This window comes from Chroicocephalus ridibundus, chromosome 6 (assembly GCF_963924245.1).
Source record: "Chroicocephalus ridibundus chromosome 6, bChrRid1.1, whole genome shotgun sequence".
Lineage (NCBI taxonomy): Eukaryota > Metazoa > Chordata > Aves > Charadriiformes > Laridae > Chroicocephalus > Chroicocephalus ridibundus.
In genome coordinates, this window is record NC_086289.1 from 26,554,953 (window position 1) to 26,577,997 (window position 23,045).

The 23,045-nt window shown below is 36.9% G+C and overlaps 1 protein-coding gene across 4 annotated transcripts in view; it reads right to left on the bottom strand.

Annotated features, from left to right (window-relative positions):
- DLG5 (discs large MAGUK scaffold protein 5) overlaps positions 1 to 23,045 on the bottom strand; it is a 113,152-nt gene that overhangs the window by 30,599 nt on the left and 59,508 nt on the right. For all 4 annotated transcript variants that reach the window (XM_063338000.1, XM_063338001.1, XM_063338002.1 and 1 more), the window contains exons 4-14: positions 22,760 to 22,903; positions 19,900 to 20,083; positions 16,093 to 16,352; positions 11,991 to 12,303; positions 8,287 to 8,517; positions 6,128 to 6,312; positions 5,358 to 5,483; positions 4,483 to 4,615; positions 1,711 to 1,838; positions 832 to 1,007; positions 209 to 312 (exon numbers count right to left, since the gene is read on the bottom strand). In XM_063338000.1, the coding sequence (XP_063194070.1) occupies positions 209 to 312; positions 832 to 1,007; positions 1,711 to 1,838; positions 4,483 to 4,615; positions 5,358 to 5,483; positions 6,128 to 6,312; positions 8,287 to 8,517; positions 11,991 to 12,303; positions 16,093 to 16,352; positions 19,900 to 20,083; positions 22,760 to 22,903 (1,984 nt within the window). The remainder of the gene's footprint in view (positions 1 to 208; positions 313 to 831; positions 1,008 to 1,710; positions 1,839 to 4,482; positions 4,616 to 5,357; positions 5,484 to 6,127; positions 6,313 to 8,286; positions 8,518 to 11,990; positions 12,304 to 16,092; positions 16,353 to 19,899; positions 20,084 to 22,759; positions 22,904 to 23,045) is intronic.

Consider the following 23,045-nt stretch of genomic DNA (forward strand, 5'->3'; position numbering starts at 1 on the left):
TGAACTAAGCGTAGCAAACAACCTGCACATTATATAAATCACTCAGCCTACAAACACATTAATTTATAATAAATATACAAAAAGGGTATAATATATCAAAAGTAAAAAAAATAATTGGAAAGTTTGGGATCTTAAAGAGTAACATTCAATGATAACACTTTAAAATAAATAAAAAATTAAAAGAGGAGAATGCATTCTTAAGACTTACAGCAATTATTCTATCTCCCACAGTAAGGGAACCCTCTTTGGCAGCTGGGCTTCCGGGCACAACAGCAGCAACAAATACTCCATTTTCTAGACTGACCCCACTATCTGAAATACACAAAATAAACACGAATTTACTCCTGTAATTCAGATACCTTGCTCAAACAGCATGTCTTAACTGCCTGCACAAAAAACCAATTGAATTTCAATTTCTGAAAACCCTTTTATAGAAATAAGAACACAATGGGGGATAATAGGGATATATCCCAAAATTTAATACAATCATACAAATAATCATACAAACGTGGGGTGACTGAAGGATTTAAGAGTCTTGTTTAGACTGTCAGTAACACTCCAGACAGGCAGCTAACCAGAACTAAGTATGAAAAAAGCTAAAACCAAAACCCACCCAAGAACAAAAAAGAAAACCTGTACTTACAGAATAAAGCCATCATCAACATGAGCATTCTTAGTTTGTTAGAAACAATTAATGCAAATCCCTATCTAAGAGGCAGTAACAGTTTTAGTGGGACTTAAGCAGAGGATCAGAACAGGTAACTTTATGCCAAGCCATTTTCGGCTGAACAAACGCGTACCATTTATATATGCAGCCTTTATAGCTGTTACCTTTATGTCCGGAAACATTGATGTGAAGAGGTGTTATCACTCGCCCACCTAAGGACTTCCTTCTTCGAACCACCATGTTAATTACACCTCCTCCATTTAAAACAGCTTTTATAACTTGCTTTTTATCCTTATTAGTAAGATCTACATCATTGATCTTCAGTAACCAATCATTCACTCTGGCAGATAAACAGAAATAATCAGATCAGTGTTACAAGCAAACTTAGCTGGACGCAGCACACGAATAACATTCATGAAAAGGGATGCAACAGAGCTGATCTCAATATGCTAATCCTTAATTATCTGGAGTTCTCCTTTCCTGAAAAAGTATTAAATAAAAATGCATTAAATGAAAAGCTAAATGAAAACCAGGACTTCTGGTTTGCACTTCCCTAGCAAAAGTACATCCTCAAATCAGTCATGACTGCTCCTTATTCAAAAGCAACTCTTTGGACAGAAGAGAGTGGTTAAAAACCTCCTATCAACACTAAGAACAGGAGCAGGTTTCAAATTATCCCTTGCTCTATTCCTTTCCCCCTGCCCTTCCACAAAATAACTCACCCTCAGGTCTTTCCCGAAATTTAAATAAATAGATCAAAGTTTGAGGAAATTAAATAAGTCGAGTGAGACACAGAGAAACAGAAGAACATTTCAAATCCTGGTGAGTTTTAAGAGATGAGTCAAATAGCATTTAATTTTTGTAATGCTTTTAGGCATTGGTCTTCTCAGTGTGTTTTTTCAACCAACATTAATAATATACGTGTGACCAATGATAAAAAAGAACTTTAAAAAAATGGGAAAAACTGAAGACTATTTACAATATGCTCATATTAGTTTATTATGATCAACAGAAGACAAGCATTTTGCAAATTCAAACCCTACCTTAATCGACCATCAGCGATACTTCCTTTGTCTACTTTGGTAACGAAGATCCCACAGTCTCCAGGGAGGTACGGTTCATTTACGCCTTCTGCCACATCAAAGCCGAGCGCTTTCAAGTCCATATCATCCTAATAAATGTTATTAACAAGTGACTCAACTGCCCTGGCAGCCCTTGTGCCGCTGTCTGTTAGCAAGAGGCATTACTGCATGTTTGTACTATGCACTTAATATTTACAGAGTACGTGTTTTAGACAAGTTTTTAAAATATTGTACTTCAATATATAAGCTCCCAATTCCATTAGTTACTAGGCATCCTCTAGCATTAGAACGATCCTTCTCTCTCTCACATTAAGGCTGAAATGATGCAGAAGGGGAATTTCACCAAAAAGGAATAGGAAAGCAGAAGATCATGCAGGAAAGCATGTTCAGACATGTATAACCTGGCTTAAGGAAGATGCTGGATGTGTAATGAGAGAACAAGGACACGTTCCCCAGGAACGGGCACTACCTAGGGAAAAAAACATTGTAAAAGTAAGGAAACATTACTCTGTCTTAGTGATGAACTCTGAAAGATGTCCGCTTTGATGTGGCTAAGACCAGAAAAAAAGACATTTCTAAATACAGATTAGAGGCGATATTCTACCAGCCCTGGTCCAAAACAGATCATCCTCTACGTGAAAAGTCATAAGCTTCTTGAATAAATCAGTCATTGAATCAAACAGGGAAATTTTAATTACTGTTTGCTTTGGTAAATGGCAAGGTCACTGTAAAAAAAAAAAAAAAGTTAAAGAAAAAACTGGGACCAACTGCTCAAACGCTGATTTATTATTACTACTTTCAGTGTTAAATAGTACACTTACAAAAATTAGAGAATTTGAAATTAACTGGACCAACCATCTCAGTATACTAAAGGGAGATGACACTTGAAATTTAAAATCTAACATACAAAAATTAAACAGAGCTTAAATCAGACATAAGGCACGGTTCTAGACATGGTTCAATGACTAATCCCCTTAAAATCAGAAGAGCAGAAAGTCTTCAGGGAAACTGAATACAATACATGTAAAAATATTAATATTTACCAGAAATAAAATTAAGCTAAGCCTGCCAAAAATATGCAAAAATCTTCCAAATGTTCCATGTAAGAAGAAAGTTCATACGGAAGAGCACAGGGCTGCCATAAACAAATATTGAGTAGATATTACAGTATCAATGCACAGCCTCAGAGCTGAAAAGCGAATATTATTGCTCTCAGTTTTGAGCTGAGTTTTTATGTAAAACACCAGCTTAAGCAGATAGGTGAAGCTGAAGCAAAAATAAAAGGATTTAAGTTTATTCAACTCTATAATCTCCACCCCGGAATTCAAATACTGGTAGGTCAGCAAGGATTTTCCCATACATCTAATCAAGGTTGGCAGAATATTATTACTATATTTTGATAGCAGCAATTGTAATCCCAGTTAAAGTGGAGAGGATGGCAACGCACAAAATTCGATGAGAAAGGAGCTGGTCAAAAGAGATGAAAAAGCATGGTGAAAGAGAAATTGTTATTCCAGGAAGAATTTACAGATGGTGGTCCTGACGGATTAGCATTGGTAGTCAGTTCATATAGTCTTTTCAATCTCTATATTTCAACATATAATAATACTAAATGATATTTTTAGTATCAGAAAAGGAATGTCTGAGTGGCTCTATTGGGATGCACTGTCAGAACACAGACAGATTGGCAGAGCATAAAAAAGATGACCCCGAATATTGCAGTAAAATAAAAGGGATTTAATTTGACAGCATTAAACCACAAACTTTGTCATTCAGGAATGACAAAGAAATTCTGGTATATGCAAAAGCTGTCATAAATGAAACACAATCTGGAAGACCACCTGTGTGTTCTATGTGGTTAAAAAAATTACTATTATCAAACAACGTGCTGTGCCAGACAAAAATTTCAAATAGAACTGCATTCAAGACTTGAATACAAAGCAGTGAAATGAAAATTCTAGACTACAATGAAGAAAAATAAAATTAAATGGAGAAAAGTACTGCTAGGATAATGAAAGGATGTAGAGGTTATCTGGTAAGCTAAACATAAGAACTTTATTTAATATTCCAAAATGGAAAAGGGATTTAACTCCCTCTACAGACAAGCAAGGGAGATCAGCATCTCCTTTCATCCCAGATTTTAAGCTGACGGCAATGTTGTCCTAAAATATAAGTTCATAATGAATAAATGTTTTTCATATTTTAAAATTTTGAACCACCAAATCTGAGCAAAAGTAGGAGAAATAACTTCATGTAAAAGCTTAACTGTTTTATGCATGGATTATAAGTGATGTTTCCCCTAAAAGTAGAGGGCTGGGCTCTCTAATGTTGTTGTTTCCATCACATCTTAAGTTTTGGCTCTCATAGAACTGCCATTTCTGCAATGAATCACTAACCTTAAGAACATTAAATGTTTAACTTAAAACATTTTTTATAGTACATGGACCCGGATACCCTGCAAGATCAGATGGAGGAACTATTTTTATTTATAATTCATATGAAGAAAAATACAAAGCTTGTGTAAGACAGCTTGGTTTTGTCAACTACTTTCATCCAGACGTTACCACACTTGCTGCATATGTGTGTGTGGTTCCTACCACAACAACAATAAAGAACTTAAAAAAAAAAAGTACAGATTAGAGTTATCTTTAATCATGCCTATTATCAAGATACTATAATTGACCTCAAAGCTATCCAATATATAAGACAGTGCAGTTCTTGTTTTTTACTTACTCTGTCTTTTTCAAATTCTACCACTTCTGTTTCCCATTCCAGAGAATCTGTGTCTATGGCTGAGTCATGGGAACTGTGGGCCATCAATTGGCGGAATCTGGCCTCCTTTTCCAACTGATTCTCCATCTTCTCCCTAGGTAAAGAAAAAAAAAATTATTTACAGACACAGACAACACTTAAATAAACTGATACATAATGTTATCATCATGAGATACCTTATAATTTGTTTCCTAAATCAAAACTCCAAGCTATGACAGAAATTTGTCTCGTGCTTCCATTTTTGCAATATTCTTGGGCAACTATTGAATTGACTTTCCTTTTCTATATACAGCCTATATAGTCTTACATTTTCTTTGCCTTTTTTTTTTTTTTTTACCACAATTGAAGTGCACAACTAGGTTTCTAACATCTCCTAAAATACATTTAATTTACTCTCAGATGAGCTGCATTAGTTATGCTCACAACAAGTGGGGCATGATAAATACCGACAGCAAAACCTCTTCCACAGCCCATCAAGATGATGTATGATGCGCATCTTCCTTGCATTCATAAACCAGAGAAAATACAATTGGGAGGAACTACATTGCAGTTAATCCAACTACAGTGAAAGAATTCTATATTGCTTAAGTATATCTCCACGAAGTCTGGAATATCTGTCTCATTAATAATAAAAAGATTAAGATAGTAAGACTTAGGATCAGGTCCATCACAATAATTTCCACGATAACTAAAAATACAGGCAGTGTTTCCACATACATTATCATGAACACCTGCTGCCCCACCACTATAACAGCACGATTCACTTGTGAACACTGCTAACAAACCAAAGTTTTTATCACGAACTTCCATGCAGTTTGATCATTTCTCTAACATACTTCAGTTCCTTCAGTTCACGCACGGCGTCATTTTTCTGCTTTCTCATGTCATCCAGATTGCGAAGAGCTTCAGCCAAGTCACTCACAGCCCGGTCTCTCTCCCTCCTTAAGTTGTCACACAAAGTCCTTCAAAAGCAAAGTAGCTTCCATTTAGTTACTTAAAACCCTATTTAAGTTTTAGACTAGTTCTACAACATTGCATAGCTAATGCAAAATTTTAAAAAAGCAGTTTCAAAAGATCTCCCTCAAAAAAAAAAGTATAAGGAAGAAAAAGATTACATATGCTAGGTCAAAAGTTTATTTCTACTTATCTTCTTTAGACTAGCAGAAAAAAATCCCGATTGAAGTATTCTCCCTTAGTTCCTTTGGGAAATGTCCATTGGGAAACGTGTTGGGTACTTTTTGTGAAATGTCCCCAAAGGTAAAGGATTATTTGCAGGACTATAGCTATAGCAGGATTAGGTATATCACGACAAAAAGAATGCATACTTTGTTGTTCTTACGTAGCAGTGCTGTTAGGCTCGCTGGCATTTACTAGAGACATATTATGGGTATGAATGTACAGACACAGCAAAGTATCTTTAAGGTTCCCTCTATTTTATAAAATTTCAATAAAAAAAAAATTAAAAAAAAATCACCCCGTGACAGCTAATGCAGAAGTTCCAACAAGTTGAAGAAAGTGCTAGCACAACCCAGCAAGTCCTAGAATTGCATCAACTGCACACAAGGTGTTACAAAGATCACTCATGTACCATCTAGCATGCGTTTACCGTATACTTTCCCTTTCTGCAACAATCTTATCCCGCTCTTGAAAGGCCCAGTCTCTCCTACACTTGGCTACTTCTGCTTCCTGGACAGCTTCCTTCAATTCTTGTGACATTGCCTCATACTGTTTCCGAAGCATTTCAATTTCTTTGTTTGCTCTTTCTATGTCTAGGGTAGCAGAATCTTGTATCTAGGAATTAAGAAATATAGATAAGTATTTTAAGCACAATTTTTAGATAAGGATGTACAAACAGCTTCCACTATATGCGTGTTACCTGATATATTCAATTCTCATGTTTTCATAAAAAACGTTCATTTGTCTTAATGGCAACTTTGGGGGAAAAAAAAAAAGAGATAAAAAACTGTTGTAATATATTTCATTCAGTGGCACACAAATTTGTGTGAATACAATCCACATGAATAAGAATCCTCCCTTCAAAATAACACCAGTGAACATTTTGTATTTCAGAGATGGCATTCCATGCTTCTATCTTGTTCTGCTCAGCAGACAGAAGAAAAATTCAAGGATATTTAGAAATCAGATACACTCCTATAAGCGGTTACAACACAGATTTCCTGCATTAATGTCTGTTATTTACCCTGGGACAACTAGATGTACACGTTCACAACACAGCCTTGTGATTCACACAGGTCCCTTAATCCCAAAGCAGAGCAACAGAATTCCAAAAAAGTTTTATTTGAATGTTTCTTGTTTTAAATAAGAATTACTTTCTTTAAAATTAACCTGTTACTCTAGCATTCTCTATTTCGAATGAGATGGTGACATTAGTATGAGAGATCCGTGGAGAATACTCCAAGCTTGCAGCACAAGCCAACTACAAGGCTACAGCCAACCACAAACACTGAAGGCCATGGGCTTGCAAACAACTGTGTGTGCTTAATTTCAAGAATATAAATAAGTGTAATGAATCTGACTAGACTTTTAATTTGATTAAAGATTACACTGCGGAGGAATATTTTTAAGACATGAGTGCATGTATATCAAAGAGAGACTACTAAGTCACGATTAATATTCTTTAAAGGCTCTTTTTTTTTTTCTAAACAAGTTATAATTATATTAAAAAAAAAAAGAGAGAGAGCACTGAACCTTAACCCCAGGTTTATTTTCTCACCTCAACATTAAAAAATAAAAATTGCAAGAAATAAGACCAAACAGAGGCTAAGAAGAGTCACGTCTGGCCTTTTGATTGTCTCTCTCATTTCCAAGAATCACTTTATTCTCTTCTAGTCCAATGGCAGGAAAAAGACAATCAAAAAACCCACTCAGATCAACAAATGGACATTTATGTTTGAAATATCAATTCTGATTTGGAATCTGTCAAAGGTGAGCATCTGAGCAGGTCCATGGCTAAGTCACAGCAAAGTTCAGCCAAGCTTAGCCGGCTTCCTTGAGAAAGGCACAAGTTTCCAAAATCCCACTAGTTTTGCCACGAAGAACCAATACACCTGAAAACGTAGTTTACCTGCTTCCCCCCACACTGTTAAAGGGTTGGTATTCAATGAGAAGAGAATACAGGTTTCATGAAAACAATCCCAAGTATCTAGTTTAATATTAAATAATCTCATATTTCTTAGTTATTTCATGAATATAAAAGTTATGATGCTATGCATTTTTATAGCACATTCTATGTAAGCATTTACAGTTGCACGTGGATTGATGTTTAGTATCGCACGCAAGACAAGAGCATCAGTAAGTGTGCAGAATTACAAGACTGTTACTACCCACACAGAGACATAAATTGTCAGAACTGCATATTTATACTAAGAACATGCCCAGATTAGAAAATTTACAATCACGCTTCAGTTAACTTCCTTTATGAAGTATTAGAAATAGTTAACATCCTGAGGTCACAGACACGAACAACACACATTATAGATGGTGGCAACAAGCCTACCAGCAGGTAATAAACTGCCTAGCCACCTGCGGGATCACAATATTTTATTTGCCATTTATTTTTACAAACAGAAAATTAGTATGAAGCATGACTATTTCTTTCAAATGAGTTCCGTCACTATGTCTCGAAGAACATATATGCGTTTATATACATGTATTTTAGAATGACTCAGGGAAAAGGGGGAAGACGCCCGGTGTGCCCAGACCTTTAACTAATCTCTTGAAAATTACTGTGAAGAAGTGCAGTACCTGACGGGCTTGATAATATTCCCTTAGTAGATGGTCTCTCTGGATGATAGCTTCTGTTCTCTCTTTTCTGGCAACATCTCTTTCTTCCTTCACCGTCTCTATATCCTTGCAAGCTTGGTCAAGTTCCTTCTGGGCCTCAGCTTTGTCCTTCACTTCATGACAGTATTTTTCCAGCAACTCATTTCTCTCACAAATTGCTCGATCTCTTTCCACTAGAGCTGAGTTTAGCTCCTAAAACAAGATTCATTGTTTGCAGTAGGTTAAGTACAGAAGGAAACAGTTCATCTTTACAACTGGATACACACTGACACCTTAAAAGCCTAAAGAGTTTACCTCTAATGTTCTGAAAAACAGGAGCAGAACAGACTGTGCCCACATTACATACAAGTACTGGCAAAGAATATTAAATGTGGTATTAAAGATATTACACCATCACATTGGCACAGTGCTGTCAGAAGTAAGCAAGAATCTGGGAGCACTTACAGTTTCGAGGAACCAGTCAGACTTGGTCTTTAAAAAAAAAGGTTTCAAATATGGCAAAGGATAAGACTAGATAGCAAGTAGCTTTAAGCAACTGCCTCAATTTTACAGGACTGAAATAATTTAGACAACACAGCTACGTAAGTATCTTATAGCTTCCTCATAAGTTAAAGTCACATGTCCTTCTACATACAGGCACTCCTGGCTGGAAACTATTGATGTTGTGATCTCAAAAACATTACCAGATACAACTGACATCTGAAAAGAAATGAAGGAAAGGATCCAAATACCTAAGGACAGAAAGACACTATGTCATAAACAGACTTCCATTTTATTTCCCTCTACAATTAACAAAGAGTAAGATCGAGTATTTAAAGCATGGCTGGCAATTGCATTTTGCTGTACTAACATGATTGTTTTTGAGATACGGCATCTAATTAAGGCTAGTCAGGCTGTTAAAACAGTTCTGTGATGGTATTAAAACAGATGTGTTTGCTGTAGAGTAACAGACAGCACTAGAATTAATGACTCACTCTGTGAACTTAAAACATATCAGTGGATCGCACTCAAGTATTTTCAACATCAGTAAGAGCTTCTGTTGCTCAGTACCTCAAACTCAAACTGTGAGCCACTACCAAAGGGGAAAAGGGCTTCACCTCTGAAGACAGAAATCCTTGACCCATCTCGTGGTGCAGACAAGTTTTAGTACTGGAAGCAACATTTTGTAGAGCGTAACTAAAGTCTGTATAAAATGTGCATTCAAATGTGCGTATAAAACTTACACAAAAGTATTAAGTCTTTTCCAGCATGCAGCACAGATGAAAGTCATCAAGTATCGAGGCAGAGGGAAAGTTCCCAGAAAGCCCTTCATTAAACAGGAATTTACAGTACTTTAAGGTGATTGGAAAAACTACACATTGCCACAGTTTATTCCAGCATGCTCAATATAAATGATCTGAATAAGAGCAGCCATTGCCTCTGGTGGTCAGTAGTAAAATTTCACCTCTGTTTTTTTCCTGTGACATTTGCAAAAAATTACAACATGACGACACAGGGCAATGTGCCATTTGGCGCCGATTAGAACAGCTTCTGTTTGGAAACATTAGAGTGGTTTGGTTTGAAGAACAATTCTGAATTTGTGAAGAATTCTTACGCTTGGAGGAAGTTCTCACATCTGAATATAGCGCAATAACCTTATACAGGATAAGCAGAGGGGAAAGCTGACTACCACTGAGATGAAACATGACATTCTAAGTATTTGCTGAAGCAAAAGATTATGCCAAACAAAAACACCACTGGGCAAGTAGAGGGGGAAATCTATAATATCTAATCCCTTGCTTTGAGTGGCCAAACGCATGAGAACTTAATCCAAAACAGTCCACAGTGCAAAACCCTGAGATTTCTTCTATCATCTATAAATGCCAGGCACCAGCAAACACAGAAGAAGTTTCTGCGTATAAGTTTCACAGAAGAAACAACACTTAAAACAACCTAAGTGGATCCAGCGCTGTTTCAATGGACGCTATGTAACAGGGCACCCAAGGCTGCTATACATCACCAGGAGCGCACAGAACATTAAGTTACGTTTTGGCAAGCACCACACCAACTATTCACTGGCAGGATAATCCCACTTAAGTAGGGGCATTTTTCAGGATACTACTTCAAGTGAATGTATCCCTTGATCAATAATTTTTTCAACCTTTCAAATATTTGCCTTGTCAGAAGTAGAAAATCCCTTATGAAAATACGCAGAACGCAGATGCAGCAAGAGCCAGCACTATGTGACACAGGAACATACCTGCCCACAAGCAGATGAGTTCACAGCTACAGGAAAGGAAAACAGGAACACAAAGAAAATTCACGGTACTGCTATTTTACACCTTTTAGTACATTACAGAAGCAGTTACTTCTGCTTTCTGATGGGCCAGTTCCGGGGGTGAAGAAAAATCACGTCTGTGCCCTGCCAGCCTCTCACTCCCCAGTCCCAGCCTCTTTCATTCAAACACCCCTTCAAGTCATCTAGGTAGGGGGGAACACCCACGTATTTTAAAATTTTAATTCCCTGCCCCTTAAAGCACTTTGGCAGATTACTCATAGTGCCACAACGACAGATAGAACAAACTGGAGCAGAACGACTAATCGTGGCTATTGCCATTAGCATTCCTTACCAACTACCCCGATTCCACTGACATCAACAACCGACATTTGCTATGGACATAATGGCTTTGATGAAAGTAGAACAGGTATGAAACATGTATTAAAATCTCACTCACTCTAGAAGCTAAATTACTTAGCAGGCAAATACGCAGGGTTGAAAACTATTCTTAAATTCTTAAAACCAGAAGTTAGTTATTTATTAAAGCTCTGATGCCGTATGTCACAATCCACATTATGTTCCTCAACAATGGTGTGGTTTAAAAAAAGCTCCACACCTTAATTTTTCATAAAGGACATTTTGTTCAGATGTAATGCTGTGAAGAAAGTAAAATGAGATTTATAGGCAATGGAATACATTTGCTTGTATCTACTTCGTGCTAAATTAAGTATTTGTAAACCAAAGGGTCAAGTCAATGCACGTCAGCTGAAATGAAACTGAGCAGTAAATTGTGTGTTGGAAATCTTAACAGCATCATTATAACATGGCTGTGATATAAGCATTTCAAGAATGTATCGCTTAAAAATACAAAGTTCTGGTTTCACACGCTTGAAGGCATGCCTGAGTTCTAGTGAAAAAAATCTTCAAAATGTCCTCTTTAGCTTAAAGGCAGAAGGAGGGCAAATGAGTAAGACCATGCATGTCAGCCCAGGCTTTGCATAAATATTTGAGACTACTTTATCGTGTACCGTTTTAAGTCATAGCAGATAGTATCCAGTGGTTCCTGTAGAGGTTAGAAGTCAAAAATAATGACTATTTAGAGCTATATTGTTACAGAGAGCATTACTTGAAAAGGCATAGAAGACTAACGCAGTAAAGGAAGGATTTATTATCAGCAGAATGAACGGAACTAAGTCAAGTGATCAGAAAATTTCAACTGACAGGTACTCTATTCAAACATGCAGTCTTAATTAATTGACAGTAAAAAGGACTGCTACAGGAAAACATCAGCACAGAATTTCCTCTTTGCAGTGCATTACTATTTCCCATTAATCAGTCACACACTTCTGATTCTAGCATCAACGATGTATACTCATTTCCCTTCCCCATCGAAACAACAGGCTAGTACCTGTCTTAAAGCTTCCATCTCTTCACTAGCCACTCGCTTCTCAGAAGAAGTGTTCTTCAGTTTGGACTCTGCAAGCTCCAGCTCCGTTTGAAGCTTATCAACCTCTTTAATGACTTGATCTCTCTCACTCATTATGAGGCGGTATTCATTGAAAACTGAATCCCTTTCTTCCTTGTATTTTTCTGCATCCTTTGCTGCTTTCAGCTGCATTGTTTTGAACCTTGTCACCTCCGACTGTAATCGCTCCATCTCTCTCTGCAACTCTTTGTTTTGTGCTGTGGCGTTGCTTAGTTCCTGCTGTACTGATTCAAATCTAAAAAGAAGCAGAAATGCCAATAAGATACTTGTTCCTCATTTTCCTTTTTCATACATTAAAAGATTTGGCTGGATAACCAAACGCATACATTGGTAAAGCACAACCGCAGAGGACATCTTAGACAATGTATTCTCAGTACTGCAAAAGAGAAGTATCCTTGCTTTAAGAATATTAGTAAACCTTTAGGAATATCAGAGAACCTCTTCAAGGAACTGAAACATAAAAATTGTTAGAAATAATTTAGAATTAGTTTAATTATTAAAAGTAAATTTTTAACAAATTATTCTAAGAGGAATGCAAAGCATTGCCATTATTTAATAGCACAAGTTTAACCTTATTTATTGTGTTGAGCTCTGTTCATCTTAGAATTTAATTCCCTCTGCCAACATACCCTCCCAGGCATGTGGGAAGAAGGAAAACAAATGCAGAAATTGGAAAAAAACAGAACAACTTCCAGATGCCCAAATATGCCACAAAGTTGGCAATGGATAATTTAAAGGAGAAAAGAGCGGGCTTACAGTAAAAATGCAGACAATGGAACTAAAAACAGGTAATTCAAACATTACTGTTTGCTTTCATCAACAGATCATCCAGGAAAACTGAAATGCAAAATATCTTAAATTGTCAAAAGTAATTTTTTAATATTTAACGCAGATGAAAACATACACATTTTAGCACTACAACCTACTGAAGTATGGCACAATCAAAAAAAGTTTAATTGAAAAGTAGTAACTTTTTTTTGTGTTGATTTTGACAAAGCATTCTTAAAAGTGGGACTATAATTCCACAGACAACCCACAATTAGGTTTGAAAAGGAACTTCCCCCAAGAGCAGTGTTTTACCACAACTGGACACTAAGATTTCCTTAAATGTTTTTTCCAAAACTCCCAGGTAAACGTCATTGGTGGAAACATTGTGCCTAACCTGACACTTTTAGGGTTATCCAAATTTCAGGTGCCCACAAACCTCTGGCAGACTTTGTTTTCCGTCTCTCACACACACATACATGCCTCACACCGTTTAAAAGTGCATTTTCTTGTCTAATCCAGCATGTTGCCTGACCTTTCCCAAGAGAGAGCTGTAAACCCAGTTTCAAATATTTCCTTGAAAGCCTCAGTGTATTCAAAGCATTGCCATAGCATTACTGAGGCATCTGCCAGTAATTTCAAAACCATCACCCTGCTCCTCTCAGGAAATTCTTCAGTTTAAGAGATCATTGGGCGGGCAGTACAGAAGACCTAACATATTAAAATCTGGATTTCTTTTGCCTTTTCAGAGCTGCGAGCATGAAGATAAGAAGAATATACTATAGGAAAAGTACAAGGCTGTATCAGAACGCTAAGACAGGCAGTACGCCAAACAACCTCACTGCCATGCAAGAGCCCACAGCACATTTAAAAACTATTTGGGTGTCAAATCAAGGACAGCACTGGGAAGATACAGGAGAGAGGGGAGGAGAAAAGATTTAAGGCAATGTTTGCCAAAAAAAAAAAAAAGAAAAGAAATCATTAAGGAAAGAAAAAGAAAACAAGAAAAAAAATCCCCCAAAACCCAACCAAGCCACAACAAGCATACTAGCACAAGGAATTGACCAAAAAGGAAAGTCCCTGACATAGAGGGACACTCATTAAATAGTGATAAAAACCTGCATAAAACCCTGAAAGCAAAGCTCCAGCTGAAACACCTTGGTCCTGCTTGACCTTGCATTGCCTCCTCAGGAGGAAATATAGGCAGCTGGATCCCATTTTCACAGATGCCTTCTGTAGAGAAAAGCCCATTTCTAACAACTGTTGTGAATGGCTTGCAAGTAGCAGGGTTAGATGGGTCAGTAGCAGTATGCACGGGTTTATAAGGAGCAACCAATACTGAAAAGAACCCTCACACGGTCTGCCTGCTTATCTTCAATGCAATTGCAAACTACGGGCAGTTTTATCCAAGTGCCACAGCCCACATTCAAAACGCAGACACACACGTAGGGTAAGCTTTAGCACATAGGAATTAGACAGCCATCGTAGTTAATTTGAAATCTGCAAACTATTTACTAACCAAATCATCTTGGTCGCATTCATATACTGTGTCTCATTGTGATAATGTTATAGATAAAAGAAAAAAGGCTGAACATTTCTCTGGTATTTTTTAAGGCCAAAGGTTCATTCAAAATGAGACCAGGGCCACCACTGGACTTCTGCTCTTTCTGCTCTCTTTAAAACCTATTTTGACTGTGGTTGCATTTCATAATAATTAGTGTTGCAATACAAAAAAAAAAAAAACAAAACCACAAAAAAAACCAATCAGTGCTGCAACTTATGACCCACTCATCCTCAAACTACAAGTTTGTTAAGTCTTATATTCTGAAAGCTATACCCACCTGAAATGCATTTTAAAAATTTTTGGTCAGTCACCCAGAGAAATATGGTTTTGGTTATGAAGAAAGGGTATAAACATAAGACAAATAAAGGCTTCTATAAATAGAAACAAGTAAAAAAAACGTCCAGACCCAAAGCCAACTGAATGAAAGGCAAAAATTCCTGAAGTTCAGTTATATTAATATAACTGGATCACTGGTTCACAGGAACATGAATATCTTTCATTAAATTCTTAAAACAAACCTCTGCTCAGTATAAAACCATACCTTCCTCTCAAGGAGACCTAAATCACAAGGCCCTAATACAAATATGTTGAGATTCTGCATGTATCAACGTGGTTGGAATGTTTTTTGTAGTATATATTAAGCTTTCCCTCACTTTCAGGATTCCATGGCAGTCTACATTACATAACTTATTCTCTTATTAGTCATGTTCTCCTATAACTTAATTAGATGTATCACTTAATTAGATGTACCTGCTATTCATGTGTACATTGTTATCTATGCTCAATCTCACCTTTTTGAAATGCTAAAAGTCTATGAATGTGGAAAACAACATTTTTGGGCATTAGTCTGTGGGAGTTGTGTATTATCCCTAACCTATGTCAGTGAAAACATTCTCAACACACCCACAGATGCTCTTTAGAGTCCTTTTGTATATTAGCATTTTTCCTACCCCACACGGCTATTTGTGTAGGCTTAGTATCAAGGAGGAGCAGAGAGAGGTTAAGCGTGGTGTGATATACTGACGGGGCCCTTCTGCTTCAGCACCTTCCCAGGGAAGCGAGACTCCCAGACATCTGCATCCAGTGAACTCTGTTGCCAGCCTGAAGCTCTGTCTCAGAGTCCCACATGGTCTGCAGTTCTAATGTCATGGAAAGTTAACTTATGCTTGAGAATACCTTCATTTGCTAAAAACCTTTTAGAAATTATATCCTCCTACTGACTTGGGGTTTTTTTCTATTTAAAAACAGATACATATGTTGCTAGACTCACCACCCATTGAGGAGTTTGTTTGGAACGCTAAATCTGAGGTTTAACATAACTTTGTTGTATTTGACTCCTCTGCCTACAACAGAACAAACACAGCCTGAAAGGCAGACTATCCCTTTCTCACACGAGCTAAACAATGGTTAAAATTCCTCATACAATCCCAAAACCCTAACTGGGAAATCTTTTTTCTCGAGAAAAGGCACCATTTCTCCAAATAAACATCACCCTCACACCTTCTAGGACTTTCCAGAAAATCTCATATAAAAACACACGCTTACTCATCACACCAAGATAACATACACTAGAGAGAAATTTTAGAAAAAAAAATAGAAAAATAATTGTGATTCAACCACAGAGAAAATAAGATGCTACATTAGAATTGTTACTGCTTTCACAGCGCATCTGAAGTGATCAAAACCTGATTATACCTTCTAAGAGAGGTCGAATATTGCTGCTGAAAATGTATTGCTGTGTCCCTTTGCTTCATTAACATGTCAATCTGTTTCTGAAGACGTCTGTTCTCCTCCTCAGCCTGTTCTAGGCGGCTCAGGTCTGTATTGTGACTTGCGATCTTCTCATTGTACCGTTTCCTTAGGGCATCATAATCTTTCTTCACACCCTCTAGCTTGTCCATTGCTGTATCGTAAAGTTTATTTAATATTTCTGATGACCCGTTTTGCTTCATAACCTAAAAAAAAAGGCAGAAACTGTATTAATAAACCCAGTTTTTAATCAGTCCAATACATTTGATTTAAAATATATATAAGAAACCATATTAGAACAAAAACGTATTAACTAATTTTAACAATTATTCTTTTTAATGACTAAGGAAACACTGAGCCTCTTCTAAGCATTGCTGTTATTCTAAGCATTACTGTATCTGCTTAATGTTAACTGGGGGGGGAAATATCTGTTTTATCACAAATTAGAGTACACAAGACTACGAAAAATCTCTCTCTATCGGTAACTGCTACCAACAGTTATTATACTCACGTTGTTTTCGAAGTCCTTTGTAGTTTTAGCAAGAGGTAATGGTTAGTTGGTAAGAGATGATAGCTGTAATTTAGGAAATGACCACGAGGTGGCATTCATGACAGGTTGCCTGTATCCTCCATGAACAAATTAAATAATTTAAAACTTAGAATGAAATCTACCCTAAATATGTTATACACATAGGCATATATTTTAATATTCATACAATATTTCATCTGAGAAATACCCACAGAGGTTTGTGCTTCAAAAGCTATCCATAAAATATGAACAGGAAAAGAAAAATCCATTTAAACATTAATAAAGTCTGACCTGGATCTTACTTTCAAATTAATTTCCACTGACATAAGAATCTTGTTGTAAATATGAATGTTGATGATAAATGACCAGCAACAACAACAGAAATGCCCTAATGAGCTTCAGCAAATCCAGTCCTTCTTCCTTCCCAAAAGGCAAAAAAAACGTGCCTGAAATGAGGCCTCACCTCCACACCCACACATTTATTATTTTTTTTTTTTAACAAAAAAACCCACCACACCATTATGCTCATTTTTTCTCTTTTTGTCTTTTAAACTGAAATTTGGCCTTGATAGAGTGGTGGGAAGAAAGAGAAATGCTCTATATAGAGAGGTGCTAGGATTTATATAATAGCATTAGTCTACAAAGGTATGTCCCTAACTACCTGAAAATAAGTATTAAAAAATTAGAAGGAAAAAAGAGACAGAAAACATGAGCCCTATAAAAAGCTGAAACCAAACACACAGCAACCACCCAATATGCACAAATTGGCTCCTTGTTTTCTTTTGAGTCTTATATCCAGAGTAAGGACCAGTTCCTGAACGTGGAAGAACCTGGATGCCTGCTGACCAAAGGAAGATCAAAAGGAACTGTCTGCTTTTCGCCTGATACTCACTGCCCAAGGCAGCGGATGACAACCATCACCGTCAGGAAACCACTTTTCTACACGAGCACGACAAAAGACACAAAGTTCTTCAGCTTGACACTGGTCTCTCCTTTAATTAACCAAGATACGTAAAATCAGCAAGTTACTGTTCATAAAGCAGTCCTGGAACAAGGCTGCAATTTGGCAAGAGTTTCATTGGCATGGCTATTGCCATATACATCCCTATCAGTGGACTCAGTACCATAACTCCCGGAGTTGGACCCATGATTAGCTAGCATGCTTCAGTGAACTATTTCACATATGCTAAACGTGATAAACTGTAGGCATATGTAAATACATGTTGATTTAAACCTGCTCAAGAGCGCCATTTTCCTGAAGACTACTTCCCAAAGCATTCTGAGAACAGGCTTGGGAACCAAGTATTTGAAAATCCAAACAGACACAAACCACTTCTCGCTGTCTAAAGCATATACGGTAAGTATTTTTGCTGAAAACACACTAAATAATCAAAGAAAAGAAGGATGAACAGAGTTGAAATTGCATGGAATTCAGCATAAACTTGCTAACAGAGATTTGATGGAGGAAGGCAGAAATGCCGTAAACAGGAAGGAGTGTAATAAGCAAGGTCTCCCATTCAAAATCCCAGTCTGAGAAAAAGTAAATAGTCCCAGCTGGACCGAGGAAAACAGCCATGGCACCAAGAAACTTCATATGGGAGCAGCAGAAACTTAAGCTGGTCAGCTGCTACACAGCAAATCCATGACAATCCCACGCGACGAATAACCCCATCAAAAGGTTTTGCTCTCTGAGGGCACCGAGATGATGTGTTTTGCTACGGCCTGACGACGAAACAACACGTCAGGGGGATCAACATAAACAGTGGTAGACTAATTCAGATGAGAAATGACACAGACAAGATAAGACTCTTGGCACCCCTTCAAGACACCATGATTCACTCTGACATGCTGAGAAACAGAGTTACACAACTTTCTCACTGAGAGCCACATACACAGTTTTCCTTTAAAGGTTTAATCATGATGCTGACATGAGACTGAATTTCTTTAAATAAATACTGACAACGATACTTTAGCCTCCTTCTGTGCTGCCAGATAATTTTAAACTTCAGGACAGAACCTGAAAACACAATAGCCTTCTCTTGGAGGTTTTGCATCCCTGCTTTGCAGCCTGGGAAACTGAGGCACAGAGCAATTAATCTATTTGCCCAGGTTTACACAGCAAACCGTTTCTGCTTCACAGAACATCAGCCATCTTCTGAACCAAGCCACTAAACCATTTCACAGCAGAACTCCCAGGATAACGTTAGAGGAAGGGAACAAAAGGAAATACAAATCTTCACTCCTCTTGGCACCAGCCCTCAAGCACCTCCTAAAGCGCCATTGAGCACATCCAGCTTGCTTTGACCTTTGCCCCTCCTACCCTAGCAAATAATTATTTTTGTTTGCATAGGTTTTGCTTCTGAAGCCTAATGTTTGACTTGCGAGTTTGCCCTGTGAATCAGCCTACACACAGTTAACCGAGATATTCTGTTTAACCATTCCACATGCTACTGTAGCTATTCCAACTAAAGGATCAGACTTTTCCACAGGTGAACCATGGACCTGATACGGCCAGTTGCTCCTCACTATCACTCTTCCTTTTCTTTCTTCAGAATATATTAAACATGTTATCCTAAGGACAGCCTGTTACATACAGCTCCGAAATGTCCGCTTCTTCCTGAGAAGCTTATCTTTTTCAAGTTCAAAAACACTAATCAGCCTGTAGCTTTGTTCTAACTGAATACTATCTGCAAACCTAAATAACCAAACTTAGCTCGATCACTCCCTCAAATCATTAAAGTGTCACTGGAATAACTAAAACAAAACAAAAAAAGCGCCCCAACCCATCACTCGTTTTTTTATTGTTATACTTTCCAAAAAACAAATATAACATGCATAGCATGTTTAAAGCTAGCCCTGTCCCATAAAATATCCTAGGAAAATAGTCATCTTTGTAATCACTTTGCAACTTCCAGCTACGATTTTGATGCATCTCCGCCTACTTAAAAAAATATCATGCATGTACAATCTTCTTCACGTACATTTTTCTTCACCTCTGCATCAAATTTTCTTAAAACCATCTAAAATTCTATACCCCTCATTCTTTTTCCCAGCTAAACACAGAAAACCAATTAGTATCCAAGATCTCATTTTCCACCCTAGTGCTGTAAAATGTAAAGCGGATGTTTTAGAATGAGTAAGATATATTCAGTTTTATTGCCTTTATTTATCAAAGGAGCAATTAATGATCTTTTCTAGCACTTAGGCTACGAGCTGTAGCTCACCTGCTGCTGCTGGCTGCGCAGGTCCGTTATCTCTTTCTGATCCTCATCGTGAAGTCTCTTCATTTCCTCACATGACTGCTGGAGATGATTATGTTCTCGCACCAACTGCGTGTTTTTCCTCTTCAAGGTATCCATGTCCTCCTTCAGCTGTGACTGGTCACTCAGCAGCCGACTGTGCAACGTGCTGGCATGGCACACAAAAAACCCTCTTAGAAGCCAACTTGCCAGGACAGAGTCCCGGACTAATTAATTTCAAGCAAGATTTTCCTACCAAGAAAGCAGGTCAAACTAACTCAATTCTGCATATTTGAGTGCTCCAAGCACCGGGGGGAGGGGGGGGGGGAGGGGGTGCAGTATCAGAAACCAACAGGGACATAAATACAAAAATACATGAAAGTACACAGTACTTTTTAAACAGCCTCAGAAGAGATGATGGATTTATGCCACCCAACACTGCCATTTCATAGCCATTTTAACAACAAGCAGGTAGACAAACAGAAATTGTGTAATGCGAGCATAACATGATCCTGGAGGTAACAGGAATTATCCCACGAATCACTTCACTTTCTCTTGGGCCCCTCAGCTGAGCTAACCAAAATACAGGTGAAAACTACAAAAATCTCCTTGTATGCTGTTGTTTTAAAAATAAACAAACAAAAAAACCCAGCCAAAAAAAACCCACAACGAACAATAATACACTATGTATGTTTCAACTACATTCAAGCAGGTAAAAAAAAGCTATCAGAGTTACACCAAACTTCATTATGCAAGCCATAATTATTGAAAGAAATACATCCTCACTTAGAAATTAAACAACTGAGAGCCACATGATGAGGCTATCATTCAGATTATAATTCAAGGTAAGAGTCCAAAATTAGACCAGACCCCTGCTGAAAAAGAGCAAAAAAAAAAAAAAAAATCAATTGAATGTATTTTACTACCACAGATCAAATAAAGAGTGACATTTGGATACTGACAAGCATTTTTGTTGTTGAAACAGAATGATTCGAACTGAACTCTCACACCTGCTGATAAAGTGTTTAAAGTCCATATTTATTAAAAAACCCACACATATAACACACAGCAATTTAAATTTTAAAACACTTTGTATTTGTACTTCCTTATGAAGTGAAATACCAACATCTCCTGCATGAAATGATCTAAAGCTTTTTTTTAAAAAAAAAGTCTTCCTTAAAATTAGGAAAACCTGATAAAAAAAGCCACACAATTAAATACACATAATCTTTACACGTAGGTTATTAATCTGTTATTCATATTTTTGTTGGAAATTATAAATTCTTTGGAATGGTAACTTACTTTCTTTTAAAAAAAAAAGTATGGGATTCTAAGTATTACTGCAGGAGAAAATAGCATTTGAATAGCATATTCTACTCAATCCCTTTCTTCACCCTGAGAATTACTCATAGACTCATCAGGAATTACATGCGTGGATTTCAACGTGTGTTGTCATGTTTTGGACACCTAAACTCCAACAGTGAGTTTCAGCCTCGCTAAAGTTTTAAGTAGGAAACTGAACTATTCAAATCCAAGTAAAAAAGTTCTTACAATAAAAAGAATTATCACTGAATCAATTAAAATATACTATACTTTCTTCTGACCGGATAATCTTGGTCTGTAGCAAGTGTAAATGTGAAAGCTTGTACTTGTATATATGCATCATTTTCCAGAAGCCAAAACTGTGGGTCTCTGTGGAATATGGCTATATTCTTGCTACACTTGAGTATTTCAATCACTTTTAAAACTCAGAGTTTTTCTTCTCATATAAGAGGGTAAATCCTTTTCTACTATCACGAAAATACTGAATAAACAAGAGTGCAACACAGTATGGTTTCAGGGACTACAGAACTCCAAAACAAGATAAGCAAACCACTCATTTTTTAGGATGAAGAATACAAGTGTTTCATGTCAGCATTGGAAAGACATAGGTAATTCAGCTTCAAAAAAAAAATAAATAAAAATCCATCTACAATGTACACTAACGCTTTGCACAGAATTCACCAGCAAATTAAAGTACTTGAAAATCCTCAAATGACTAGGAATGAAGTTCTTTGTGAAGAAGCCACACAACTTGCTAGATCTGTTGACAATCTTTAACACTATTTTCAGGTTTTTGAAAAAGAAAGAAACGAAGCCTGTCTTTAAAGGCTTAGAGAGTTGTGGGTAAAAGCACTAGGTAAGAACTAGCAGCTCCCAATGAAAACAAATGCTGTCATTAACTACTAGTCATATTTTATAGTGTAGATTTAAGTCAAATAAACTTAAACCAAGAATTTATCTGCATTTCTATTTCTGAGCTGTCTTCCCTTCCAGTGAAAAAAACATGTTCTTACTTGCATACATGACTGTTTTTTAAACAGAAATACAAGGTAGAAATATATGCCAGTTTCTCCCTATTTAATTGCATTTTCATAAATGCTTGCAATTGGTCTAAGCCTGTGTTAAAACTTACAGAAGTCAGCATGAGAGCTGACTAATAAAAAAAAAAAAAACAAAACAGTAACAAATAACATTCTCTCAAATTATATTCTGCTCTCCAGCCTGACAGTAAGACTATTGAATTGTAATTCAATTGCAAGTCAGTAAGTAGGCTTTCCTTGTCAGTGTCCCATCAAGACATCAGGGATTTCTATCTCTGATTCTTCAAAATAAAACAAGCAATCCATACTTCATCATTTCAAATAGGCCAGAAATGCTTTATCTGATGCATACAAACATTAATCTTGCGATTAAAGTGGAAAAACAGAATTAAAAAAAATATATTTGATTATCATGTTCTAATACTTTATGATCCAGCACAGACTGGTAAACTCTTACCTTACATAGCTTTACTAATACTTACTGATAAAAGTCTGCCTCTTTTGCTGCTTCTTCACACCTTTTTAGCGTCTTGGTGTGTTGATTCTGCAGAGACTGTAAGTCTGACATGGCCTTCATGCACTGAATCTTCAGTCTTTCATAGTCATGATTTGGTTTTGGACTAGGCCTAGCGTGGAAAAAGAATATGAAGTTGAACATCAGCTACTGAAGAGAATAAAAAAGCTGGGAAATTACTATCCAATAAATAAACAGTATCACACAACTGTTGATACTTATATTATGCTTTAATTTAAATGGACCACTTCACA